The 26,230-nt window shown below is 40.1% G+C and overlaps 1 protein-coding gene across 2 annotated transcripts; it reads right to left on the bottom strand.

The window, feature by feature from the left end:
- Positions 1-491: 491 nt before the first annotated feature.
- Positions 492-25,869, bottom strand: brwd1 (bromodomain and WD repeat domain containing 1). Of its 2 annotated transcripts, none has more exons than XM_086164328.1 (44): positions 25,676-25,869; positions 25,508-25,566; positions 25,352-25,381; positions 25,064-25,123; positions 24,003-24,153; positions 22,644-22,742; positions 21,496-21,656; positions 21,000-21,221; positions 19,986-20,086; positions 18,594-18,664; positions 17,761-17,861; positions 17,591-17,631; positions 17,372-17,473; positions 16,759-16,912; positions 16,520-16,654; positions 16,247-16,375; positions 15,854-16,002; positions 15,474-15,550; positions 15,121-15,348; positions 14,852-15,035; positions 14,580-14,670; positions 14,032-14,154; positions 13,866-13,933; positions 13,422-13,647; positions 12,131-12,247; positions 11,724-11,831; positions 11,364-11,488; positions 10,702-10,784; positions 9,587-9,698; positions 9,260-9,321; positions 8,580-8,738; positions 8,321-8,441; positions 7,132-7,257; positions 6,957-7,023; positions 6,561-6,611; positions 5,576-5,701; positions 5,300-5,452; positions 5,006-5,160; positions 4,675-4,829; positions 3,797-3,919; positions 3,495-3,677; positions 2,991-3,308; positions 2,661-2,816; positions 492-2,042 (listed from the first exon to the last, which is right to left on the bottom strand). In XM_086164328.1, exons 1-44 carry the CDS (start codon positions 25,710-25,712, stop codon positions 637-639), a joined length of 6,705 nt encoding a protein of 2,234 aa, XP_086020454.1. In that variant the 5' UTR covers positions 25,713-25,869; the 3' UTR covers positions 492-636. The 2 variants fall into 2 exon arrangements, with proteins under 2 accessions (XP_086020454.1, XP_086020455.1); XM_086164329.1 differs by having other exon boundaries at positions 8,580-8,735.
- Between the last annotated feature and the right edge of the window lie 361 nt (positions 25,870-26,230).

Below are 26,230 nucleotides of genomic sequence, written 5' to 3'. Positions count from 1 at the left end.
TGGTAAGGGGAAAGAATTTATAGTCATTCATTTGGCTCATATCAACCCATAATACAGTCAAGCATTAAGTGTATGGATTTACATAGGAGTGCTGTAGTCAAAAGTCTGAATGTTGATTTATATTTCCCCAGTGAGTGTGCTTAGTCCTCCGTCGACCTGGAATTGTTTCTTGTCCTTTTTATTAGCTCAAAAAACAACTGCACGTCTGAGACTACAGTAAACTTCGTTGACCCCTGAGTTTCTAATGCAAAACTAGTGTATGAAATACCTCATTACAGTGTATCTTAGTGCAAGCCAGCAATATGCTTGATTAAACAGAGGTATATTAGATAGCACCCAAGCTGACAAGACTCCCCAAAATGGTTTCTTTGCTGGCCGAATCACAACAAGCATTATGGGCGGTGGAGTTTTGCTCTGCATCCTTGTGAAAACCAGCAGTTCAAATGCTTGAATTTGTTATCACATCTACAAACATGTTTTTCATAGAAAATATAAATATCCCTGAATGAAACAGTTTCACAGCATTTATTTTTTTCTCAAGGAAACCAGTGCTGCTACCATAACGTGGCCATCGAGTTTCTCTCCCGTCTCTAGTCAACATCCCTCTTAAGCACGAAGTTCTCGCCGATATGTCCTTCATTCACTGTCGTGATAAGTGACAGTCCGCCTCCCCCGGTTTCGGGTGTTCACACGTGTCTTTCGCGACGTTTTGCGGTATGACATGTCACTGTCCTCATCTGAGACAGCTTTCCGGCTACGCTGCCTTTGCTGGCGACGAGCAGTCCTTTCACTGGCCGCTGGCCGTCTACTCCTCTTTGGACTGGTGTGGGACCCTGAGCTCGCAACTGAGTTTTCAGCGGCTGAAGACGACTGCTCAATCTCAGAGTCAGAACTGCGATTGCTGCTGCTGTAGCTTTCCTTTCGTTTTTGTTGTGGGCGTCTCTCGTTCGTCTTCCTGCTCCTCCTCCTCCTCTGCGGAAAACCATCATCTTCCTCACTGGACTGAGAAGATGCGTCCTCCTCGGTGCTGTTGTTCTTTACTTTTTTGGGGCGCTTGCCAGAGCCTGACCTGCCATTTTTATTGTTCTTGGGCACTGGCTTTTTATCTACCTCTTCCTCCACATCTTCAGAGTCTGATGTGTAAATCAGTTTTCTCTTGGAAGACAGTTGATTCCTGGATTCACTCGGTGAGGTTTTGTTCAACTCTCTTTTATTATACCTGTCTTTCCTAGAAACTGGAGCAGTTTTGTTCCCGTTCCTCTGTTTGCACTGGCTAATGGAAGCAGAGTCTTCCTCAGAAAGAGAGTTGTCACTGGTGTATTTCTTTTTAGGCAAGGATCTGAGGCCAAAGCGTCTGTTTGAAGCATTATCAGAATTGTCGCTCTCTTCATCCGATGGGCCGGTGGAGTGTTTTCTCCTCGTCTTACCCTTGGGTTTGTATTCCTGTTCAGAACTCTCTGGGGAAGAGTCACCACGAGGCCTTTTCAATTTATTCTTGTTTCTCACGGGCCTCTTTTTCTTGGTCTCAACCTCAAATTCATCACTGGAGTGAAAGTTTCCAATGTCACTTTCTTTATCCTTTTTAACTATTTTCCTGCGTGTGCTGTTTCTCTTTGGGGTGTCACTAAGCTCCTCTGATTCTGCACTGTCCAGTTTATTAGCCGAAGAAGATTTGTGTTGATCTTCTGAAGATGAAACTCTGTTTATTTTCTTAGTGTCCTTATGGATGGCTTCTTCATCATTTCTCCCATTCTGATGTGGCTGTTTCTGGGAATCATTGACTTTATCCTCTTCATCTGAGCTCACAGGAGGGGTGCACTGTGTGCTTCTCTGTTCAGTGTCCTCTACCTCATCCTCACTTAAAATCCTACTTTTCCTGGCAGGAGTGGCTACCGCTCTTCTGGAGGGTATTGGTGAAATCGCTGCCTGTTCATCATCGTCCTCCACTTCGGCAGAACTCTTTTCTGTAGCATCCTCCTGCTCGGAGTTGCTGTCCGACTTCTGATGCTTCGAGTTGTGTCCATTCACATGGGTCAACGTTTCTATAGAAGGAGAAGTTCAACTGATCACAGCAGCACACATTTAGACTCAACAGCATAGTTTTGCATCACATTGCGGGGTCAATTTCTGACATGGCTCCTGAGCAAATGATGGTGGTTGAGGTCAATGAATACAGCTACGGTATGCCCTCGTTGATTTGCAGAGATCACATGAAGCTACAAAGTCAAATATGTACATTTAACAATGTAGCCCTTTCATATCCCCATTAGATGAAGTGTGGTTAAAGGTGGCACCTCTACCTATTTGTTTCCTTGTGTGTAAACATTACATCTATTTTGATGTCGAAGTGGTAGTTTTAATGGTGTTGAGTCTTAGGAGCGCTTCATACTATAGATTCATCCAACCTGTAACATGTATCATGTACAGGCCAATAAGTCAACAATTGCATTTCAAATGCATCTGGTACATTTTAGAGCCACATAGGAAAGGAAACAAGTATAGTTTGTCTGATTGAAGATGTTGAAAATCACAAAAGGAAGTGGATTTAAATGATTGAATTTGTCTGTGACGCAGCATAAAACAGATAATTTCTGTCTATAGTGGGAGCACAAAACTCAAGGACGTGAATGATAATGCAGGAGAGGGAACATTTTCCTCACCATTTCCTTTTGTCTTTGCTGTTATTCTTGATGTCCTCTGCTTGACAGACCTGTGGTCTCCATTTTGTTGATTCACAGAGGAAGAAGAGGCATCACTGACACTGCCTTCTTCCCCATCCTTGGATTCTGTGGTTGATTCCTGTCTATTTCTTGAATCTGTAGAGACAATTGGGTGCATTGCTGAGAATAGGCACGACTTCGTGGGACCAGAGTCTGTGTGCGCAGACTGTTTTTTCAGTGCCTATTTAACTTATAAAATGACTCAACATTTAGAACTTTAGGTTTAAGATTTTAGAAAAAAAAACAAAAACACTGTTCTCAGCAAATTACCATTCAGTGACAGCTCTCGGTCAGAGTCTGAGCTGCTCTGGATGACTGCGGTGCGTTTGCTGGCCCGGGATGTGTGACGAAAACGGCTGCTGCTCCTTCTTGGGCCATCAACATCCTCCTCATCTTCATCCGACGCTTCAAGAAGTTTCATCTTAGAGACAGCCGCCCTGGCAGTTTTCCTTTTTGTTGACCTACGGACAGTAACTTCCTCCTCTTCTCTGTCAGAGCCCTGAGACACGGCCCTGTCCGTATCCCTGTGACGACGTCTCTCCCTGCGAGATGCCCTGCAGCTGTGACCGTTCATCATCACTCTGCCCTCTAAACAGGAGGAGCACAGGAGAATATTAGTATTGTTACGCCTTATGCACAATATGGATATATTTTGTTGAATACATTGATATAGATTTTCCAACAATATTGCTTCGTATAACAAAATGAATCAACAACAATAAAGATGAGGTAAAATAAATTAAAACCACTTGGAACTCCAAAACAAATTTTTACCGGTTCGTTTTCTGTCTGCAGCAGTGCTATTTCGGGTGAGTCTTGCACTCCCACTGCTTTGAGTCCTAATGGGGTAACGACGACCTGAAGATTGGGAGGACGCTTCTCCTTCCTCTTCCACTTCAGCTTCGCTGTCAAGGGCTTCCTCTTCTTCCTCTTCCTCTTCACTATCACTGTCAGCAACTGGTAAGAAAAGAAACATAATTCATAACTCTTTTTTGATGGGTAAACATAAAATTTGAGTTAAGAGTTTTATCTTGAAGTGATATGAAATGATGTTTTGATGAGCAAATTTCACTCACCTTTTTTTCTCTGCTTGGAAGAGGGGCCTCTTTTAAGTCTGGCTTTCTGTTTGCCATGACGGGGCTTTGAGGAACCTGGACGGTTCTCATCTGAATCAGTTGGCTCGCTTTCACTGTCAGACTCTGAAGAATATGAAAAGAAGAAGAAGAAAAGAAAAAAGCATCTTTCAGTGAAACAGAAGTTTCCATCAAGTGATGGTGAATGCAGCACAGCAGACTTTTTTTTTATTGATGGTCCACAATGTCTTTCCAGCTCACAGGGCAGCAGAAGTGCTGGCACCAATCCCACCTGACGTTGAGCAACACCCTGTACAAGTCGATCACAGGACCAGACAGACACACCAGAACACCCTCACTCATTCGGTCTTAACTATTGTACCCTCTTAAGCCTTGAACCTAGGGAACATCTTCTTTTTGGCAAGAGCACGGAACCATAATGCGGGTACTGCCGCAAATAAAGCTAATAGGATTTTACAAATTGTTGCAGTATTAGTGAGTCAATGTGAAATCTTACACTGTATTCACCTATACACAAGCAAGAAAGCCCACCATTGCACCCCCCACCCCCCAAAAAATTACATTGAACAACCTAATTTCCCGTGTGTATGTTTTCACATTTTCCAGTTCTGAAAATACTCATTGTTGTTCCCTGAATGCTGATGTGCCTTAACATTACAAATGACAAGAGGAACTGAGTTCTGCATTTAGGAAAAAGAAAATAGAAGAAAAACAATTGTTACACAGTAACATTCTAAATTCAATAGTGGGGTGTAACTTTTTTTTCTCCATTGCCAGATAAACATACGATGCAAAGTAGATCTAAGTTTACTCAATGATTTGGCTTTTTTTTTTTTTTTAATATACTTGCTGATGATCACCTTTGGAGCCTGAGTCATCTTCTGAGGAGCTGCGACCTGAGCTTCTGCCTCGACTTCTTTTGGCCCTCTCAGGAACACACACTTTGGCTGAGGTAGATTTGGACACGGACACTGACTCCACTTTTTCCTGAGTTTTGACAGAAGCCCTCTTTTGACTTGAGAAAAGAAGAACAAAAGTCAGTGACAACGAATGCATACGGCTCCAAGCTGAACGTTGTGAGAATCACAGCCAGAGGTTTTAGAGCTGTGACATTTAGTTTGAATAAAATCTTTACTTTTGAGATTTAGTTTTCCTTTGCCACATGAGCTACTAAAAACAAGTCAAACACACCTTGTGTTTGCAGGCGGCTCCTGTTGCATTTTCTTTCTGAACCTCTGACTACGACGGAGCTTATTGCTGCTCTTGACTGCAGTTTTATACTCAGATATGATAGTTCTGATTTGCTCCTCAAAGAAGGCAGAGAGCCGCAAAGTCATGCTATATATCTAGAACAGAGATGGGGGGAAAAATTAGTCCGACAAATAAATAACTATATTCAAAAGTGGGTGAAAAGTCTGAAAGGTCGAGACACACACTACAGATCCTGCACTCAACAGTTAAACTTCTTGTTTGATATTTTCCTACCTTGGAGCGTTTATTGGGTGTGTAAGCTTTAGCATTTGCAAATATCAGCCGAGTGTCTTTGCAAAGTTCAACGGGGTTTTCATAGTGGTCTTCCTCCAGAGTCCTCTTCACCGTGCCAAAGTCCATCGGAGTATGAATTATATCATGGTAGTCCTGGAGGCATAGGGTTAGGGTTACACAGCATTACCAAACACACTAGAACATTTAAAACACAAATTAAAAAAATCTGCTTGTACAATCTTGTACTCGCAATCTTATTGTGCTGCCTGAACGTACCGGGTAGTTCTGAGGATCCACAGGCTGCCTGAATGGTTCAGAATCCTCACACTCAAATATGTAGTTAAGCAGATTTTTGCACTGTTCCTTCCAGGCATCTCTGTCTGGCAGCACCTCAACAGAGCGCTGCAAATCATTAGAGAAAATTGAAAGATTCTCAGAAAGTGACAGAATAGCAAATGTTGTGAGCTACCAATAAATTGTCTGTTGTTTTTTTGGGCATTCAGAGTATCAAATGTCTCAGACAACAAGTACAGATTTACTTATTCTCTTTCAACTAGGAATGCACCAGTTCATAACGCCCAGTACTGGAACCTGACAATTTTCACATAACAGCCTAAAGTCCCTAAGACCAATTTTGTGCTGGATACGCTAATGACAAACATTAACTGACGTCAGCACAAACCATCTAAACAAGTTCACACCCGTGTTCTCTTGACATTGATGTGGAAACATTTCCAGGAAAAGAGGAGACAGAAGTTTTGCAATGTTGAACCCGTGAGAAAAATTGGAGGCAGCTTAGAAGCTGCTGAATAACATTTGTTTTATTGGTTTGTAAACTGATAAGCTTTTTTTTTTTTTAAAATCAACAAAAGTTAATGTAGATGCGTAGCATCAGAGCCCTGTTTTTTAACACCTTTAAGGAGGATAAGCAAAGTACAAAGAGTGGAATCTACTTATTCTACTTAATCTACTTATCTACTTACTTCACTTGGATTCATCTTTGACCCTGGATTTAATAAACCAAGAAATTAGATGCTTTTTAATGCACCTGAATTCTTGTGTACCACCGGAAAATTAAAATGGGTTGTTTACCTATTAGGCTGTCTAATCACCTGTAATAGTCTAGAGAGAAAATATGAATGGGTGGGTCATACGAAAAGAAACAGAATGGCAAACTCAATTACCCTAATAGATCGCTATTTTTAACAAAGTATTTTAGCTGTAATTGTTTACTTTCTTTCAAAAACTCATATCTGTTTACCTGACGCAGTCTGTGTCCGGAGGATGTTCCAGGTGCTTCTGTATCTTCTTCCTGTGGTTAAAAATGAAAGTCTGTTGGGTTCATTTGAGATTAAAAAAGGAGGTTATATTCTAATTCACTTTTAAATTCCATTACTACTATTATCGACAAACATTTAAATACAATAAAACCCTTTTAATTAAATTAGTTTACATATACACAAATAACCCCCCTCCCTCAAATTTAGACATCTGGACTTGTACATGAAACATGATTTATTACATCTCATAAGTGTAGAGGAAGCGGATTTATTTTAAAAACATGTGTCACATGTCAATGACAGTTTGAGATATACTTGGAGAACAAAATAAGTAAACACTGCGATACTTGAGCATGTGCTGCTTAACTCAAACATACCTCATCATCATCATCCATTTCTTCAACAACATTGTAAATCTCCATGATGTCTGTACAGCCTGGATTACTGTGAGAGCAAGAACAATGAATCAGTTTATGTACTATATAAATCATTCAAGTTCTAAAATAGACCACGGTAAAGAAATACTGGTCTTTAGGAACAATTGAAACGCACTTGACAAATTTGTGGAGAACGTTTGTGATGATTTTTGCAGAGTGGGCGATCTTGCTTCTCGGCTCGTTGAAAGTGCGGGCGTTGTGTGCAATGTACCTGGCATCCCAAATTAATGCTGAAAGGCGCCTGTGGACCATCAAAGAAAAGTAAAATACAAAATCATGAACAATCGAAATGTAACTGCCATCTGGGGAATGGTAACTAGGTAAGTGGAGTGCAAAGACATTCAGCAAACTACGATTTGGGGGAGTGGGTTACGGGTTTGGCAAAACAAGCTTTACGTTCTTGTCTGCGTAGCATTCATTCTGTGCATGTAAAACATTCATATAAAGACACAAATTTCAACCCAAAACAGCATTGCTTCTCATGATAAGAACTGCATGTAAAAAAGTCCAAACGTATATCTTGTCTGAAAATGCCCACCACAATCTTGTGTCTCAAGATACTTATCAAAATGTAAAAATTCAAGAAGATTAAATCCAGACACAAACGGATTACAGCATAACCGCATGATTGAAGTTGCTCCCCATATATTTTAAATGTAAGGTGTTTAGGGATTGCTGGAGGTAAAACCAAACTTTAGAGCAGAAAAGAAAGGTGAATTCAAAGAGTTTAAAAGTGATATACTGTGGGTGCCAGATGGCTAGTGTGATTAATTCAGGCTTTTCCACACATAACTAGCTCAAGTTTACAGAGGACAAGGGAAAATGGTGAGACTGGTTTGGAGAGAGCATGACATGTTGAACCTTGAGACACATGGGTTACAGAATGTGATGACCACACCATGTGCCACTAATGTCAGCTGAGAACATTCCACTGAAGTTACAATTGGCACAAGACAACAGAGGGTTCGGGACAGACACTGCCTGATCTAGTTAATCTCAATACTTTGATGTTATAGTCAAACTTTGGCTTAAATGGTGTTGAAGCATTAACAAGTCTCACCATATCAATGGGTCGGAGTCTTTGGGAATTGTATTGGGATATTTAATATGTATATATTGGGCTCCTTGAGTACAAACTGAACACAATTCAAACTCGAGAGAACCACCCAAGTATTGTTGTTGACCATATCCACGCCTTTATGACCATAGTGTACCCATACCACTTGAGTATACAATACCATGAACTCTATCAATAGCTTATAAATAATTGCGTGTCTGAAGGGGAAGGAATTCTCGGGACTGACCTATAAAATCTGTTCATGAGTCGCAGCCTGATGGTACCCAGATCGGTTGGGTAAGCAATCACAGTACAATAGGTGGGATACTGGACCAGATCAACTGGACCGGAGAATGGAGCTGCAATCTCTGGAGCAGAGACACATAGGAGGTTGTATTAGTGCAGCTGGTTGCGGAAAAACAATTCATTTGGGGTGAATATGACTTGCAGATACACTGACGTAAATGAGTGGCTGGTCAGTCATGACTGGGGGTTTAGAAACTCACGGACAGTGATGAGCTGGTTGATGCCAGAAATAATGCGCTCACACTCCTCATCCCTCCTCCTCTCTCCCCACTCCCCTTGGAGAGGCTTGTACATGAGCTCACTCATCTCCTCCGCTGTCACAGGGATACCACCTCCTTCTGTGTCTGGCTGCTGGTCTGCTGAGTAAAATTATATTTATTTAAAAGTTAATTGCCAAGTGCATCACATTAGCATATTTATGCAAGAGAGAAAAAAAAGAAAAAAGAGAAAAAAAAGAGGAAAAAAAAAACAATTTTCAGAATTCATAGTAACCCCTCTCTAAAGAGAAAATTCAAAAAATAATACAATCATAGAACATCCCAGCAAATTACTTTTTGATCTCAGAGAGCTGACAGTAGACAGAATTATGGTATACATATCTTCTTGTGTTTTCCAGAACCTACTCCAGAGCAAGTAAATCCTTTGTTATGAGTAATTTAATCTTGTTAGTTACATTTTGTCATGATAAAACCCTGTATGAAATAGCTATTCAGGTGCATCAGTTAAATAATATATATCTGCACAGACAACTCAGTCAACAGTCCTGACAGCAATTCTGAATTTTGATGACGACAACAGTTGTAAAGATATTTCAGTCTGAGCTAATGATATGGCAGACATGCACTGGAAAAGTACTGCTATCATGGTCAAAGATATTTACCATCATCTGCGATAGGTTCCACATCCCAAGGACTCAGTTTTTCAGTTTCCCCATTGTCCCATCTGATTATTGGAAAGAAAAAAAAAGTAATGTATGTAAAGAAATATTTCACCACTGGAAAAGACAATGATTTACCACAAAAACCCATGTACGTAGATGGTAAATTCCAGACAACGTCCAGGTAAATCCGGATACACACTCTTGTTTAAGTAAGCCTTTTACAGGCAAGTAGAAATCTGCATTCTTTATTAGGAACCTATTACAAATCCCATTACATGTGTCACCGCAGCATCTGCTAACAGAACACTTTGTTAATGGAAACCCCACCTGACTTTGAAGCACTGGAAGAGACTGTCTGGGTACTCGGGCTGGTACGGCTCCTGACAGACAATTTTCCCGAACCACCACGCATCGTCAATCACAGAACGGAACCTGTCATCTGCACAGAAGGGAGGGCATTAACAGAGGCAGCAGAAACTGATGACTAAGTGTCAATACAGACTTAATGAAAAAGAAAAACTTCAGTCATGAGTAAGATGGAAGTATAAAACGAAGCCCTTGAATTGAAATTATCCTTTGTTTCTTTGATATGACTTGACATAAAACATTAGTATCGAGCAGGGGTCGGCCACCTTCAACGCTCAAAGAGCCATTTGGGCCCATTTCCCACGGAAAATCAAACAACAGGGAGCCACAAAAACCCATATGACTTCCAGGCGAAAGACTGCAGGTATATTTTTTTCCCCGTTTTAAGCTAGGTATAGAAAAAAATCATAATATGATGCAGTCATAAAATTAATGAACCGCTACAGACAAAACTAAATCTATTGCTGCTATGATAAAAACATTTGGAACTCTGAAAAAAAGAAGCTGGGTTTGAAGGTTCCGTTCAAATGAAATAGTCAATGTGTATTTGAGTCCTCCATATTATAAAAAGTTGAACTTAAATAATCCCCCAGCAACAAACCAAAATTTCTGTCCACTTCCTTGTGGCATCAATGTTATAATCACATGTGCTGGGGCATGCAGTCAGCTGTCATCGCAAATAAACAAAAGGACTATTTCAGTGAATGCTACTTTGTTAATGTGATTTTTGCTCCTGAACCTCGGCACGCAATCTGCAGGTCAAGGATGTAAAAGCTAAATAAACTGCAAAGCCGGGATGTTGTTGCGCATATTTAGAGATACAAGAAATGAAACACCTTATATTTCTATTTTATGAGACCGCCATAATCTTCAAATTTGGAATTACATTTAACAAAATGACAAACTGAGATGAAATCAATCTGAATAAAGCGATTCATTTTCCAAAGCCACAGGGGGATGAAAGAGCCACAAGCGGCTCTTCATAATAAAGTTATGAAGTCCATTATACTTAACAGCATCCGTGTTCTGGGTTTCTGTGACTAGTGGATGTTGAAAGTGTTCTTGCAGCAACTTACCCGGCTGCCAGTTCCTGCGGAGCGCCTCGTCATAACTTTGTCTCAACACCAGGAAATCAATCACATCCGGCATGTCATGATATCTGTAAGAGGAATGAGAGAAACTTGGACTGAGTACAATAAAATGTTATTTGACTGATTAAAAAAAACAGCACCATTAAAAGTGATGAGGCTCTATACAAAAACAATGGCCTATTTGTAACTAAATTAGTTTAATGGATTGACCTCTAAACTACAGTTTCAAAAATATTGTCGTTTGTACCAGTTAGTTTTAAAAGGAGCAGAAGACAAAAGTTTTTGAGTAAAAAATGCTGGGTAAATTGACAAAGTTCCCGCATAATGGAATGAGTCAGTCCTGTGCACACCATCTATTGAAATGTTTAGTTCGTAAAATGTACAAAAGCAACTCAAAAAAAAAAAAAAAAAAATCAGCTGTGATGTGTACATTGGCAGATTTTTTTGTGGGATTCCTTTATACTTTTTTTGGCATTAAGGCGAAAACACTTTTAGGAGTAGGTTATGATTTGATTCAGAGTTGGAATTGTATCAATGCTTTTTGTTTTGTAACCATTGCAGTGGATGGTTCTGGAGAACTTTGCCACCCAAGGGACAACTTATGACTTTCTAAGAAGACGGGAAATGATAGAAACTTGACTTCTTACTTGACAGAAAAAGACTTGTCGGTGATCTTGCCCGTTCCATGGTCTATAAGGGTAAGCTTCAGACAGCAGAGCGTTGGAGGGCAGACTTCGTATTTGATTCCTGTTATTTTTACAAACTCTTGGTCCTTGAATACAAGCAGAAAAATTTTTCATTTTAATTTTTTTATGTTGCCATTCAAGTTGTTTTTGACACGGTGGCCATATCTTCATTTGCAAATCACTTGTACCTCTTGATATTTGGATTTGGCAACAAATCCAACATTTTTCAGTTGTGTTTCTACTACAAGTCCTTTTCAAACTCTTACAGTTTCAAATGAAGACAGAGCTGCATCGTCACCCTGCTTGTTTTATTTGTCTTACCCGTAGCTCCATTTTCTTCCAAGGTTGCTTTTCCAAATTGATGGGGTAGACTTCATTCCGACTCACAGCCTCAACATAAGCCTCATGGCCTTGCCGAAAGTAAATCACCTAACAAACAGACAGACAATTTGATCTGGTTAATTCCTGAATATAATGTGCGAGAAGATAAACTTGATAGAGGACCTAAGACTGCATTTATCAAAAGCGTGTATTCTGGAATAATTCACACTAATATTCAAGCAAAAACAAAAAATGGTTTATTCTTTTCCATTTTCAGTATGCATTTAGAGTTCCAGATTTTTCACCTTATTTTCATCCATGATTATTCTTTTTCCTTTTTTTGTGTGCCAAAAACCGGCTCTGACCATAGGTAAAAATGATTAAACCCATAGGAGTTTAACACATACCTCATCGCCCATTTGAGGAACGAATGGCGATTTCCTGGGAATGACATCAGTGATCCACAGTGAGGGCCTAAACTCATTGGACACTTCCCTGTTGATAGATGGTCTGATCTTTGGCCGCTGTTTGAAGTAGAGAGATGCACAGGAGTAATTAATGAATATTTATCTTTCGACAAACAACCTCTTTTCCTATGACACTAGGACACACAGCAACGGCAACCCAGATGCATCTCATCCCAGCAACAGAAGGTTACTTATAAATGGAGCAGAATGTATAGTGTTAAAGGATACATGTTACTTTTAAACCTAGGCAAATTATTGTAGTATTTTTTAACAACTGATAGGTCAAATGGAATACCCGAAAATGTTTAAGTAGTGCCACTGTAAAGGTTCCAAGTGTGTCGATCAAAATATTTACTGCTGACGAGAAAATTATAAAAACATGTACATACATGAGAAAAAAAGGTCACAGTTGTATGATGTTTTTAATATAGTTGACTACTGAATACAACAGGAAAACAAAGTTGCCCCATCGTGTGGGCAGTGAGCAACCTGCAAGAAAATGCAGCTTCACTGCAGCTTCTGACAGCTGTCAGATCTCAGGTGAGAGTCGATTCACTACACCGAGTCAGCACTTGCAGGACCAGGAGCCCACTGCTAACTTTAGTTTGAAGTTTTTTGTTTTCCCCTTCTAAATTATTAACAACCCTAACCTTATGAGGCAGCTGGAACCTTGAACATTACGGGATCGCATGAGAGGCGATCTTGGACAGGCCTCCTTTTATCCAAACCAAAAACTGTTCAGCTAATCAGCATAGGTTTTAAGGGTGACAACATTGAAAGGCATCTGTGGAGGCAACTTGAACAATGGTGGTCGCTCCTTGAACGATTACCACGGGTGCTTTGCAGTTCTCTAAAAACTCTTGTATCAGCAGCATTTCTTCACTTTAAGAGGAGCAGAGAATGGCAGTGAAGGTTTGTCTTGACAGAAAAAGATGGCCTTGGTCTTCTTCCAAATGGCTTTAGCTTCAGCTGTGATAAACAGATGGTTCAGCCAATAACCTGCCAAGTTTGTTTTTAAACAACCCCACCCCTTTCCAAAGGATCCTGGGACCTGTCCCAGGGTCTTTCCCAGATTGTTCTGTGTAACAAACATCTGGTGTGTAAGGTTACTGTGAAAACCATGATTAAATATGGTCAGTTATAAAATACTGGACATATCCTACAATGACGTATATTCTGTGTGTTTTACTGCAGTAATTGAAATATCTATATACTATACTAAACAACTCACTCTGGAAACCTTGTTCTTTGATTTCTTGGTCTTCGCTTTGCCTTTCATTCCAGGTTTTTCCTCTTCGGTGCTCTGCTGTTTCTCATCCTCCTCTTCATTCTCTTCCTCCTCATCTTCTGAGCTGCTGAGTTGGTGTCGCACCCGTTTCCGTGATGACAAGGGAGTGGAGGGCTGCAAGTTTATACCAGCATCCGCGGTCCAGTCTGAGTACTCGCTGGAAGTGTGGCTGTCCAATCAAAAGAACTTGTGGATGAGTATTTGTGTTGTGTTCCCCCCAAATCAATGTGACAAAAAAAGGCAGCTAAGGATATATGAAACATGTTTGAGGAAACAGCTGGTAGGTACTACTACCCACCACAAACAAAGTAAGTCATAATTAAACTATGCCGTAAGAACAAAAGCTGAAATGACTGAAAGTAAACCTTATCTATAAAATAGATATACCTGGGGCTGTCACTATTCCACTCTTCTTCATTGGAAGAATCAAGCTCACTGCCATCTAATTCATTGTCCTGCAGGGATTATAAAAATGGAAAATGTTTAACCCTCACATCCCAAAGGAACAATATATATTTTCTCAAAAGTCACAAGAGAATAGAGAATTTCATACCTCAGTGTGTACCTCTGAGCTTACAGTCTCCTCTCCTTCTTCACACGACAAGTCTATGAATTCCAGCATGTCGCCGTGGCCGTGTGTTCGCTTTGTAGTGGGAGGCTCATCATCTGAATCATCCTGAGGTAGCATATTGACCTGACTTAATACAATATCGATGACTTTCTTCTCTGCGCAATGACAAATGCTTTGAAGCAGAGAAATTATGTATATATAGCACGTGTATACACAAACTTGCCAATTTTGTACTATTAATCAAGGATCAAACATTCCCTTATTTGAAATGGCACATTTTGATTTGTCTGAGAACAAAATTAAAATGTGCATCATAAGATGGGAGTAACTCCATGATAATATTAGTCATCATTAACATTAGGGTTAGTTGTTTATTAGGATCTTTTACTTTTCCATTTTAGGTGAAGATACCTGACAAATTGATCACATCAGTATATGTCCGACAGACATAAAATTGCATCTTTAAGCAAAAACAATACAAAAAACATAACCCTGAGAATAACTACATTAGTAGTCAAAAAAACACCCACCCTACAGCTGCTATAGATGATGCGCCTCTTCTTCATATTGTATAAAGCAACTTCCTCATCTCCTTTGGATGTCCGGATGTCTTCCTGGTACCTGGAAAAACATGAAGTGGCATAAATGACTAATGGCGAAGAAATTACTTGGGTAATCAACATACTCAGATGCTTTAAAACAACACTTTGAGAAAGCTATGCCTCACATCAATAAACAGGTCTATAAATGTAGAAAATGATACAGCTTAGAAAAAAGCATACAAACATAATATACAGCTTACCTATAGGTGCTAGTTGAAAGTTCAGGTACTACCACCCTGCGTCTCCATGCCTGCAGGTCCCTCTCAGTGGCCATCTGACTCCGAGGAGCATTCTGATGCATCTGCCTGACGCCCTCTACCTGTCCACTACGGCGCAGTCCAACATTAGGAGGGGACTGCACATCTGCACGATCATTTACAGATACTGCAAGTATAAAAAAATGCAATTATGAATGAGGAAACAAAATTGGGTCAAACTGTCCCAGTGAACCAGTATGTTCATACTGTACCTCTGCGTGGTGTGCTTGATGCTGGAGCTGGGACCTGGGCAGAGCCCTGGACACCAGCTTCTCCCTGTCTCACTCCCTGCTCTGCCTCAGTGCCAGGTTGACTCTGGCGGTCCTGTCGCTCCTGGAGCTGCCGTATTGCCTCATCCAAAAGGCTGCTGCGTCGTACGGATACATCCTCAAGCTCTGCAGTCTGCTGGCTGATCACCTGTTCAACCACCTCGCCATCACCTAAAGATGATCAAGAACATAAAAATATTTCAGCACAGGGGTGTAGTGGTCTAAAAAGTATCTGGAAATGTCATTTTTTGTCCTTTAGTGGTTTGCACGTCTGCAGTTATTCTGTCCGTTCTTACTTGTGGCAACATATCCAAGCTGAGGAACCAAATGTTCTGCAGCAATGTTCTCCCTCCCAGGAACAAGACGCTGATACCTGAAGATTAGAAAGTAAAATAAAATGTCAGAAGTTAGAATTGAACCAAAAGAATATCCGACTGACTAATACCAACAATGGCTTTGGTGTGTACATTGCAGATAAGAAGATGAGGTTTAAATATGGAAGATAAGACTTTTATGGAATAGAAAGGACAGTACATTTGAACTAAAGGGCAATAATTCAATTTGTTTTGAAGTTCCTAGTTTGTTACAGCATCAAAACATTGCAGTGATTCAATGATCCAAAATCATTAATGTACAATAATGATTGAAGACAGCTATGCTAGGGCATTATGTTTACCTAGGTGGATGAGGGTTTCCATCCACATCGACAAGAAATGGTGGGGGCATGAGATGAGGTGCCTGCTGTGTCTGTTCATCCAGCACAAAGCCATTGGCGTCCCGGATCAGTGGTCTGTAGTCTGTGTGGAAAAACACCTGGTCTGGGAGCTGGGTAGACAACCAAACAGAAAAATTGATCAGATACATCTTGAGTTTTTTTTTGAGAACATTCAATAATTGACTCATTAAAACACATGTTGAGTTACTTCACATTATTTTCTTTGGAGTGCATTTCAAAATGTGAACTCCAAGCATATGGGTAACTTCTCTGTCGATTAAATGTAGTTCCCAAGTGAGGGTACTTCTTCTCAAACTAAAGCTTTTTGGTTGTGCAACTGAGGTTCAATCTTGCCTTCTCATAGAGCTTGGAGCTACCAAAACCAAAGATGAGCAGATGGCCATGGGAATCTGTGCAGGCAAAACGCTGACCATCAGGGGTGAATTTGCAGTCAAAAACCGCTCCATGACCCTGGCCCTCAATCTGGAGGCAAAGCACAAATTCATCCAAGGTAATAAGTCAAATACACATTGAAGGACAACATTGAAGCCAAGTTGAGTACACTTTTTGTGACAATGCTTCATGTTCCTGTGACCATGTTGTACGTCACGGCTTTTATCAGCTTACCATGTTGAAGTAATGCTGTGTATTTGTCCCTCGAAGCAGATCCCATATAAAGACATTCCCATCATGGCCAGCAGACAGGATGATCCGTGGGTCAAAGGGATGGGGTTCGAGGACAAACACCTCAGCCTCATGGCCCTGGAAGAAGTGTTTAGTTTAGTCTCATTTAAAATTTTAGGATGTTTGTGAAAGGTAGATTACATAGTTGAGATTTTCTCAATGAGATTATTGTGCATGTTTACTCTGAGGATATGTAGCAGCTGTCCAGTGTAGGAGTTCCACACTTTGAGGAGATGGTTGTTTACTGCGGTGATAACTGTATTATCATGTCGATCCCAAGCGACCATTGTGACTTTAGGTTTAAAGTAGGTCTCCTCTTCACTCGATGGTTCCGCACTGAGAAAAGAAAGAACAGCACACTTGAAACAATTTATTTGAAAAAAGTGCCGATTGGAATAACGTCATAATTAAATCATAAGGGATGGAAATATAGGTACTTTCAATGTAGCCTTGACTTGCAATATTTTGACAAATCATGATGAGAATTTTTTTTTATTAACAGATGGACTGCGTGTTTGATTACAGTTGCTCAAGGGTGTCGGCTTCCCAATTGCATTTTGCAGCCATAAAAGTGACTGTGGGGGGGGACAAATAGACTGAAAGAAAATCTTATCTTATGCTGACAAAGTACAGTAGTAAACAGTAGTAAACTTAAAATGGCAAGAATACTGTTTTGTGACCAAAGTATTGTCATATTGTACTGTGAGGCCTCAGGCCTTCAGATGATGCTCTCTGTAATATCATAAAAATCTTAATATCAAACAGTAACACTAACACAACACTGATGATTCTTACCCCAAAAGAGTGGCAGACATATTGAGCAAAATGCAACGCCACTGCTGACGCTGGTGGAGCTTCCAAATTCTTGCAGTCCCATCTCGACTTCCACTTATGAACCTGATAAAAACACCAAAACTTTAATATGTGACCATTGTTTTCGCATTTAAAGAGCAATTACCTCCTGTGTTGATTGCATGAAATGTTCATGTGAATATACAAATCACTTTATCATACCTCTCTCCTGAGTGGCAAAACTGAATGCTGTCAACTTTGTCCTGGACAGCGTGCAAAAAACATAGAAATTACCATTTGTAAATACATTTTGGTTGTATTAAACAGACCAACCAACGCATTCTGCAAAAGTGAATATGCTCTCATTAGGTGTTAAGTCAAATGACTCTTACCGTGTGCTCATGGAGCTCTGATATTTTTTCTGGAGTCCCGCTGCCCAAGTAATATATCCTGATGACATCATCAGTACTTCCTGTTGCTAAGAAAATCCCACCTAAAATCAAATTGGAACAAAAATGGTTGAAGAGTTTTAATCTCTTTGTATAATAAAAATAATACTTCATCCTTTATCAATTCCCTGTGGGGAAATTCATTCCCTACTCCACAGGTCCATAGATGAACCATGGGCAGTAGGCTAACATCAACCAGTGCCGGGGGAGAATTTAGGGGTTCAATGTCTTGCTAAACACAGACAAAAGGAGGAGCCGGGAATCAAACCAGGATTGTTCAGTTCCAGAGATGATTGTTCTACCTCCTGCGCCACGCCGCACTCATACACATCACTGATATCCTCAGAACAGCGAATCATCTGCCTCAGTCAAACTCTATCCTTTGTGTAAACATGTCTAAATTTGTGGCACTATATTTGGCTAAAGGTAACCCCCTTATGACATGATACAAGGACAAAGATTTTTAGTATTTGATCAAGTAAATTAGATTTTTCTGTGCATCTATCCCTAATCTCCTTTATACTGGTAGTCAGTAGAAAATTTCAATGTCCTTTTCAAAAATGTATTTTTTCCTTCATTTTGAAAAATACCTTAAAGCCAAGATATGTCTGTACCTTAAATTTCATGAACATATAAACTGCAAATCTTAAGTGAAAAAAATCATCCAAAACCAACTTCTTTCCATAAATAATGAGTAACAAGCAATAACTAGATTGGTAAACAGCTTATATTAATAACACAATGGTCTTACAACTATTATATGTTTGTCCAATTACCTGGACTGAATGAGGAGCAAACTGTCTGAACCCCTGGCCTTGGCCGCTCTGTAAACTTGTGGGGCCGGTCACTAGAAAGACAAACAGAGAAATCATATTTCAGGCAAAACTGGAAAAATTTGGTCTGGACACATCTTAACAAAAAGTGTTTTTATGAAATAGAAACCCTCTTTTCATCACAACAGCACTGTTCGTGAAAGCCCACACCACTCCGTTGCCATTGGCCTGAAATCACTTGGGCTACATTCTGTTTCACTAAGTAATTCAAGTTCTAAAAGTAAGCACGTCAAAGTCTAAAGGCCATTCAAGAGCTTTATATGTTCAATTAATGTGATGATTGACATGGTTAAAAAAAGAACCACTTAAGATCAGCTTAATTCACTTTAATTTGGGAACTGGGTTTTGTTGAGTTGCCTTTCAAGGAAAACTGTTTCGGAGTTTGGTTTACTAAGGCAAACCAACCTTTTGCAGGAAGACTGCAAAATCAGCCTCCTGGGTTGACAATATGGTTGCAGTGCTAAAGCAAAGTTAACCCAGTCTGTCTTGCTTGCTTGCCAATATAACATGCAGGTCTGTTCTATTCAAGGAAAATTCCTAATGTCCATTCTAATTTCAAAAGATAACAGCCTACACAGTAACACCCTTACAAGATGTTAAGAAATGTAATGAACACACCGCCCAGAGGTGCTCTGCATGATTCAATTAGGCAACCCTGCATTGAGGCATGTAAAAAAACACTCAGTGACTACACTTGGCAGGAGAAAACCTATGTAAGGGGTTTGATTAGACAAGGATTTCCCTTGCAGAGACCCAGATCCAGCATGTGCAGAAATACATCTGATGCATTTGAGAAGTAGTACCTGAGGGAAATAAAGAACTAATTCTAAGACTGCTCGTTTGCTCACTCCCTATGGAGCACTAATTTATTTCAACAGCTATTCATATAAGCAGCAACACTCCATTCATAACTCAGTGACCAGTTAACTTGGGGAGTCTGCAATTGAAAATGAGTAACAGTAGCAAAGGAGAATGGACTGTAATTCAGGTTATCAGTGAACTTATGCTAAGCCATCTTTCTGTGTTTTGGTAAGACTCACATGAATGCACTCAGTCAAAACCTAACATTTGACAAAATGTTAGACAACATTTGTAATGCTGTCAGTCCATTGAAAGATATCAGACATTCCATATGCAATGACTTTCTCCATGAGGAAGGCAATGGAACAGCTAAAGGGGTGTGTGAAAACATTTCAATCCCGAATTCTGGATATTATGCAGAAAACAATCCTAAATAGAAGTATTACCAAAATGTTTAAAGAGGCATTTTGTGTGCATTTAAGTTTTTATTAAAACAATGTGATTGAATATAAATACCCAGATGTTGAGACTCACCTAAAGTTGATGTTGTTCACATCCCACTGCCAGAAGCAGACAGTAGCGTCAGTTCCAGTGGACAACATATAGCGCTTTGAGCCCTTGGCAAATGGTGAAAACTGAAAGCGAAACAGTTCCAGGACAAATGCATAAATTATTTTTAAGATATACACAAACACCCAGATAATTCACCCTCCAGATCAGCCTGCATTTGAGACAATGTTATAAACAGACAAAGTATTTTCAAGCCTACAACAAAAATTCTGAGCACACTGCTGACAATAAAAAAATCAGAGGTCGATCCGGATAACCAGTCATACCAAGAGTTTCACAAGCACTGAAATACAACAAATGACACAGCATCCATCATTCGTTGGCTTGGAGGGCTGCCAGTTCAAGAACTGCTTGGACCACGACATACGGGGTGTGGACTAGCTGGGGTTGTGTTGTGTTGGGGTTGAGCACTGGCAATGTACCCCGTGCCCTTGAGCAACGCATTGACCCACTTTGTAACAAGGGGCTGCCTGCTCAATCTGTAAACACTCTATTGATGAATGCAAAGTTCTGTTTGTGCATGTATGTGTGTGTATTTCAGACCTGCATGTAATCATGACAGTGGAGTGTCTACTGTTCAAAAAGGCAGAAAATTCTGAAGAGTTAGAGTGTGTGTGTACATATACAAACACACACACATTGTGTATGTATATATATATATATGTATACACACATATATACACACACATACACATTTACATATATATGTATATATATACACACACATGTGTATATGTGTGTATATATATGTATGTACACACACACACATATATATATATATGTATATACAGTATATACACATACATACATATCTACACACATGCACAATCTAGATACATAAGAGTAGTTACTATATGATTTTTTACAGGGAAACCAGTTGAGTCTGATCTAGATAGGGCAATAATGCATCACAAGTCACTATCAAGGGGAGAAATGTTCATGTACAAGGAAAATAATGAAGGACTGTCTTGGTTCTACCTGTAGGGAGGTAATGGATCCACTGTGCCCCTGCAGCACAGCCACAGGCGCACAGGTACGAAGGCACCATACGCGGATGGTCTTGTCACAGCTTCCTGCAGCAATTAGTGTGTTTTCATAGCTAACTGCCAAGTCTGTGATCTCAGCAGAGTGTCCTCGCAAAGTTGAATGAAGCCTTCCATCAAAAGAAGACCAAATCTTCACCAAACAGTCATCCGAGCCCTGACAAAAGAAAAATATTCATCTGAGATCAGAGAAAGCAAGAATGATCATTTCTTTAATTCTACAGCAAGAGCTGATCAAAACTATACTGTGACATTGACAATCAGCAAGGAAACATGAACAACCAGAGGATCAATGACTCAGTTTTTCCATCTTCATCAACGTGCCATTTACTTTTGAAAGAAAAGTAAAGGGAAACTAAAATTACTTTGATCACAATGCTTTGATCATAAGATTGATGAAAAATTGGGTAAGCTGGCAAATTCATTCTTACTGTGAAAATCCTGAGACCAGTGCGATCAAATGCGATGCAGTACACTGCTGACAGATGACCCAGGATTCGCCTATGGAGCCGCATGCGCTCATAGTTGCTGACGGGATTGATGGAGCTGAAACGCTGTGCTCCTGTCAGCTCTCTTCCTCGATGAACATTCACTAGATGTAGAATGTCAGAATACAGTCGTGGCTGTAGAGGGTTGCAACTGGACAAATAATCATTCAGCGTTTTCTATACTAATTGTTCCACATGTTGCACATAGGGCCAAATGTCAGAGGCAATAAAAGAAGCGGACACTATCTACCATGTGAACTACAACAATATTGCGAGCCTTTTGCATGTCTGAGGCATCTGATTTGTATCTGTTGCTAGAGAACAGTCAGCAACAAGAACACCATTCATAATAAGGTATTTATCCAGTTCTGAGTTCTCATTGCCTCAAGCTGAAGCTATCTTGAGCAATTAATGGCACTTATTTGTGAGAGCAAATTTTCTAGTCATAGAGACACTGCAAAATTGTGTCCCACCCAAAATGGAGGAAAGAGGTACATTTTAGACAGAGTGGTTCTAAGAACACATTTCTGCATAGTGAACTTTATCATTTTGCCAGTAAGCAACTTTGCAAGTGAAGTCGGTCAGAGAAAAACGATGTGTAGACAACACTGAATGATGGTATTGAAACTGCAATATAATGTGCCTGATAACTGTTAAACCATCTAAGACAAGAAAGTTTATGGAGGTTGATGCCAAACATCTGCAAGTCAGACCAAGACATCAGTGAGCCTCCAATGTGATTACAAATGCAGGGTGCTGCAAACTACCAACTGACAAGCTCTTAAAAACAAAAGTGCAGCTTCATCCCAACCTCACACAGTAAGTGCTTTTATGATTGTTTGAGTACTGTATTGATGCTTTGCTACTAACGACTAAATAGTAGGTAAAGACGGACAAGACTAAATTATTTGCATTCAAATAATTTTGCATTTTCATAATACTTAACCTAATACCATCAAAGCACATCCATTACCTACATAGTTCAAGGAAAACATGAAAAACACACTCCTGAAAGTTATACATTATTCAAAAAAGAAAACATCTTTATCTTTTTTAACCACAAATGTACAGTAGTAAGAGGTAGGACATACCCAAATGTAGAGGTTTCTTGCAGTTGAAAGGCCTCTCTGGTGGTCTACCCCTGTGAAGGGCTGCATATGATGATGCTTTAAACCCCACTTTATCGCAGTCTGAAAAGAGAAAGACAAACTTTGAGATTTTACCAGAATTGTGTGTCTCCGTAAGCATGGAATCAAGCACAAGTCAGTCTAGGGGGCAATTCTGATAAGAATTTCAGCGTTTAAGAAAAAAGGCTCAGTGCACACATACAAGCATACTTATGTTTACATACATGTACATACACACCTCAAAGCTATGTATGTATATATGTATGTATGTTTAAACACATATATGCAAAAAAACATGCATGTACACCCAAATGCATGTGTCCATAAACACAAGCATGCACATATCTATGCTTAAATGTATACGCATACATAAACACACAGCTATTTTTCCATACAAACATTAAACATATGCATATTCATGCATAGATATGCACGCAAATACTCAATTATCTATCCTCATTATTGCACATTTCTACATCATAATACACACATGTACAATCGAACATTATGGCAATGAGAAATAGAATCCACTCAATTCGCAAATGGCCCATTAAGGACAATAGTCAGCAGAATCTGAAATTTTCTTAAGTTTCTCAATAAAATTTACATTCACAGAAAAGAATAACCCAAATAGCATGTTAAGCAAAAGACTGTTAACAAACTCATGACAAACATTAAAGAGTCTTGAATTTCCTCCTAAATCAAGACTTCTGAAACTCTCCATTGAGAAGTGCCCTTTGGCATCTTCCAAATCTAAGTACTGTAACTGAGAAAAAAAAGCACCCTATTGGTATATATATATATATATACACACACACGCACGCACGCACGCACGGAGCGCCCACAGATGCGTGCGCACACACACACACATATATACATACATACATACATACAAACACAATATAACAAAATGTAAAAAAGCATATTTGGAATGCTGGAAGAATATACCAATAACTAAAACATATTAGAGAATTATCTGACCCTAAAAGAGATTATGAATTGGCAGTCTCTGCAGCTAGATAGAAAAAGGCTGATATTATCCAAAATACAGACTCAATGACCGCAACTCGGACACTAGTGTCATGGCAACCAATAGAAAAAAAAAAAACAGAATGTGCAGTCACTGACAAGTGAGGCAGACAGAGATACAAGCAAAAGATTTAAAGGCTACTTTCTCTGTATGAAAAACTGGAAGGAAAGAGAACATTTCAGGAAGCTCAATATGGATGAGCATACCTTAGCAGGCGTATCCTAGTTACAGAATTTGACAGACACACACACATAAAAACAAGACACGTTACTGATCAATCTGGCTTTCTGTACCTTTGGCGGTCCTAAGCATGGACTGCTTTCCAGACCCCAGTAAAGAGTGCACACCCGGGACACAAGATGGCACCTCTCTGTCAAGAAGTGGTCCAATCTGCTTACATATCTGGAGCAAATGGTCTGGTGCAACATGTCTGTTTGCTGCAACCTGTTCAGGACACAAAGGTAATATAAGGAGAAAAATCCCAGTCTGAAAAATCTTAAATGGTTGCTGCTCATTTCAGCATGTACAAAATACAATTATTGAAAAATTGTTCAACATCTGACATATCATATGCCTTCCTCACAGGATATATTCCATTTGAACAATTTATTTCTCGTAACCAAAGCATTCTTACACATGTTCAGCACACAAATTTGTATAGTGTCACAGTACTGCCCGTGCAATACACTCCATGAACTCTTCTCTACACTTTCTTTGGCGCAATAATACTACAAGCTGCATTAAGTGGAAAGAAAACAACTTGTTAAATTACATTTGGCGGTGCAGAGTCTCTGCAAAGCAAGCAGAACTTTTCATTTTGCATTCTCCGAAATATAAAATTGATAAATAAGAGGTGACGACCGTTGTGTGGTCAGCTGTATTCAATAAGACAGTAGGAATTTGGAAACGTCTAACGACTGGCAGGACTCGCTTTCATGTGCGAGGCGTGGCCTTTTTTTATGCAAAACATTCTCTTATTATGGACCAATCACAGCGCGGGTCACATGCAAAATAACGCAGAAACAACGCATACCCGCCTCTGATTGGTCAGCGGAGCGGCCCCGACGTTGCGAGAAGCCGATCCCACCCTATCCGCAGTACAACAGCCACTGCTAAATAATATTAAACCCTATATCGAAATAGAATTTCAAAGCGAACGACTGGTTAATTTATATTCAATGGATAAGCGATTGGGGTAGAAATGTGACACTTGTCAGCCGCCACGACTCAAAGACAGCTAACGTTAGCTAAGCTAGCAAAGAACAAAGACCGTAAACAAGCACCGAGCGTGGACTCCCCCTGGCACAGGACAATCAACCCCCCGACAATGAACACATATTGAGTTCAATCTCACCACATCTTCATATGTTCTCGGGTGCTCGTCTCCGTGCCAGTCCAACCTCCTGGGCAAGAGCTATTCGAAATAAAAAGGATTTCATATAAAGCGGGAGTCATGCCATGAAAACACAACCTCACTGATATATATTAAAAAAAATGAAAATTCGAGCGGTGTCAAAACGTGTGAGACTCATAAGGGTTATTAAAAAAAAGTCCACCCGAGTCTTAACAAGTTTGTATCTCCGGACTGGCCGAGGACGAACGGATAGCATCTAGAGGATAACAAAATAGCAGGGACACAAACCTGATATTCCTCTAGTTCGCTCACCAGGACCTTGGGCGGATTAAAACGAGACAATCGAGATTAGACAAGTCACTAATAACTCTCATCAACTAGCTGGTCAACTAACTTATTTTGAAATACAATACACGGTAGCGGTCGAAGCTTGCTAGCTCTCACCTCAGCCGATCTCCGACATGGACCCGTGGTTAGGAAACGAGATATCAAGTAATAAAGCTCTGGAAATGAAAAGAGGAGAAGAGTGAAAAAAAGCAGACGGGATTTCAATTAAAGCGAGCTGTAGCGTCGGAAACGGAGCTTTCAATTGGCTTTACTTGTGCGGCTTACCCGACTCAAGGAGCGAAATGTTCCGATTTTTGGCCATTTGAATCGCACTTGGACTTGAAGAGGCGAATTTGGGGAAATTTCGGCGAACTTTTTAGTGGCTATTGAGAAGCGGATATATTTATTTAATTTCAGTTCCACAGCTCTGACCCCCTCCACGGTTGCTCCCGCTTTCTGTTCAGCCTGCTTGCAGTCGCCATTGGAAGGATGAGGCCTCGACCATACGACTTACTTCCGCCACAGCGAACCATACACAGGAAAAAGGGGGTGGGGAGGAGCGCTCTCAACAAAAGACAAGAAGTAGACGTTCGACTTGTTCGATCTGCGTGTTCCGATCGTCGTCGTCCCCCTCCTTGAACGATCCGAGTAATCCCCCCCCCCAAAACAATCGACAACGATCACCGCCGCCCTGTTTTTTTTTCTTTTTTTTCTTTTCTTTCTTTTTTTTGTTAACAGATCAAGGTTGTCACTTTGCACATGACGTCATCGACTATTTTACGGCAGTCGGGCCGTTTGGTGACGTCCCTCTTATGACAGAATTAAGACAAAATAAAAGAC

The sequence above is a fragment of the Fistularia commersonii genome, chromosome 18 (genome assembly GCF_037954325.1).
Source record: "Fistularia commersonii isolate RoL2024-O1a breed Wild chromosome 18, RoL_Fcom_v1.0, whole genome shotgun sequence".
Lineage (NCBI taxonomy): Eukaryota > Metazoa > Chordata > Actinopteri > Syngnathiformes > Fistulariidae > Fistularia > Fistularia commersonii.
This window is presented reverse-complemented; position numbering and strand designations above follow the sequence as displayed.

Coding starts and splice junctions, on each gene's coding strand:
- brwd1 (XM_086164328.1), bottom strand. CDS start 25,712: ATGGCCAAAAATCGGAACATTTCGCTCCTTGAGTCGG. Junction 15,036..15,120: donor ATCAAGCACACCACGCAGAG/GTACAGTATGAA, acceptor TTATACTTGCAG/TATCTGTAAATGATCGTGCA. Junction 8,442..8,579: donor CAACCAGCTCATCACTGTCC/GTGAGTTTCTAA, acceptor TCTCTGCTCCAG/AGATTGCAGCTCCATTCTCC.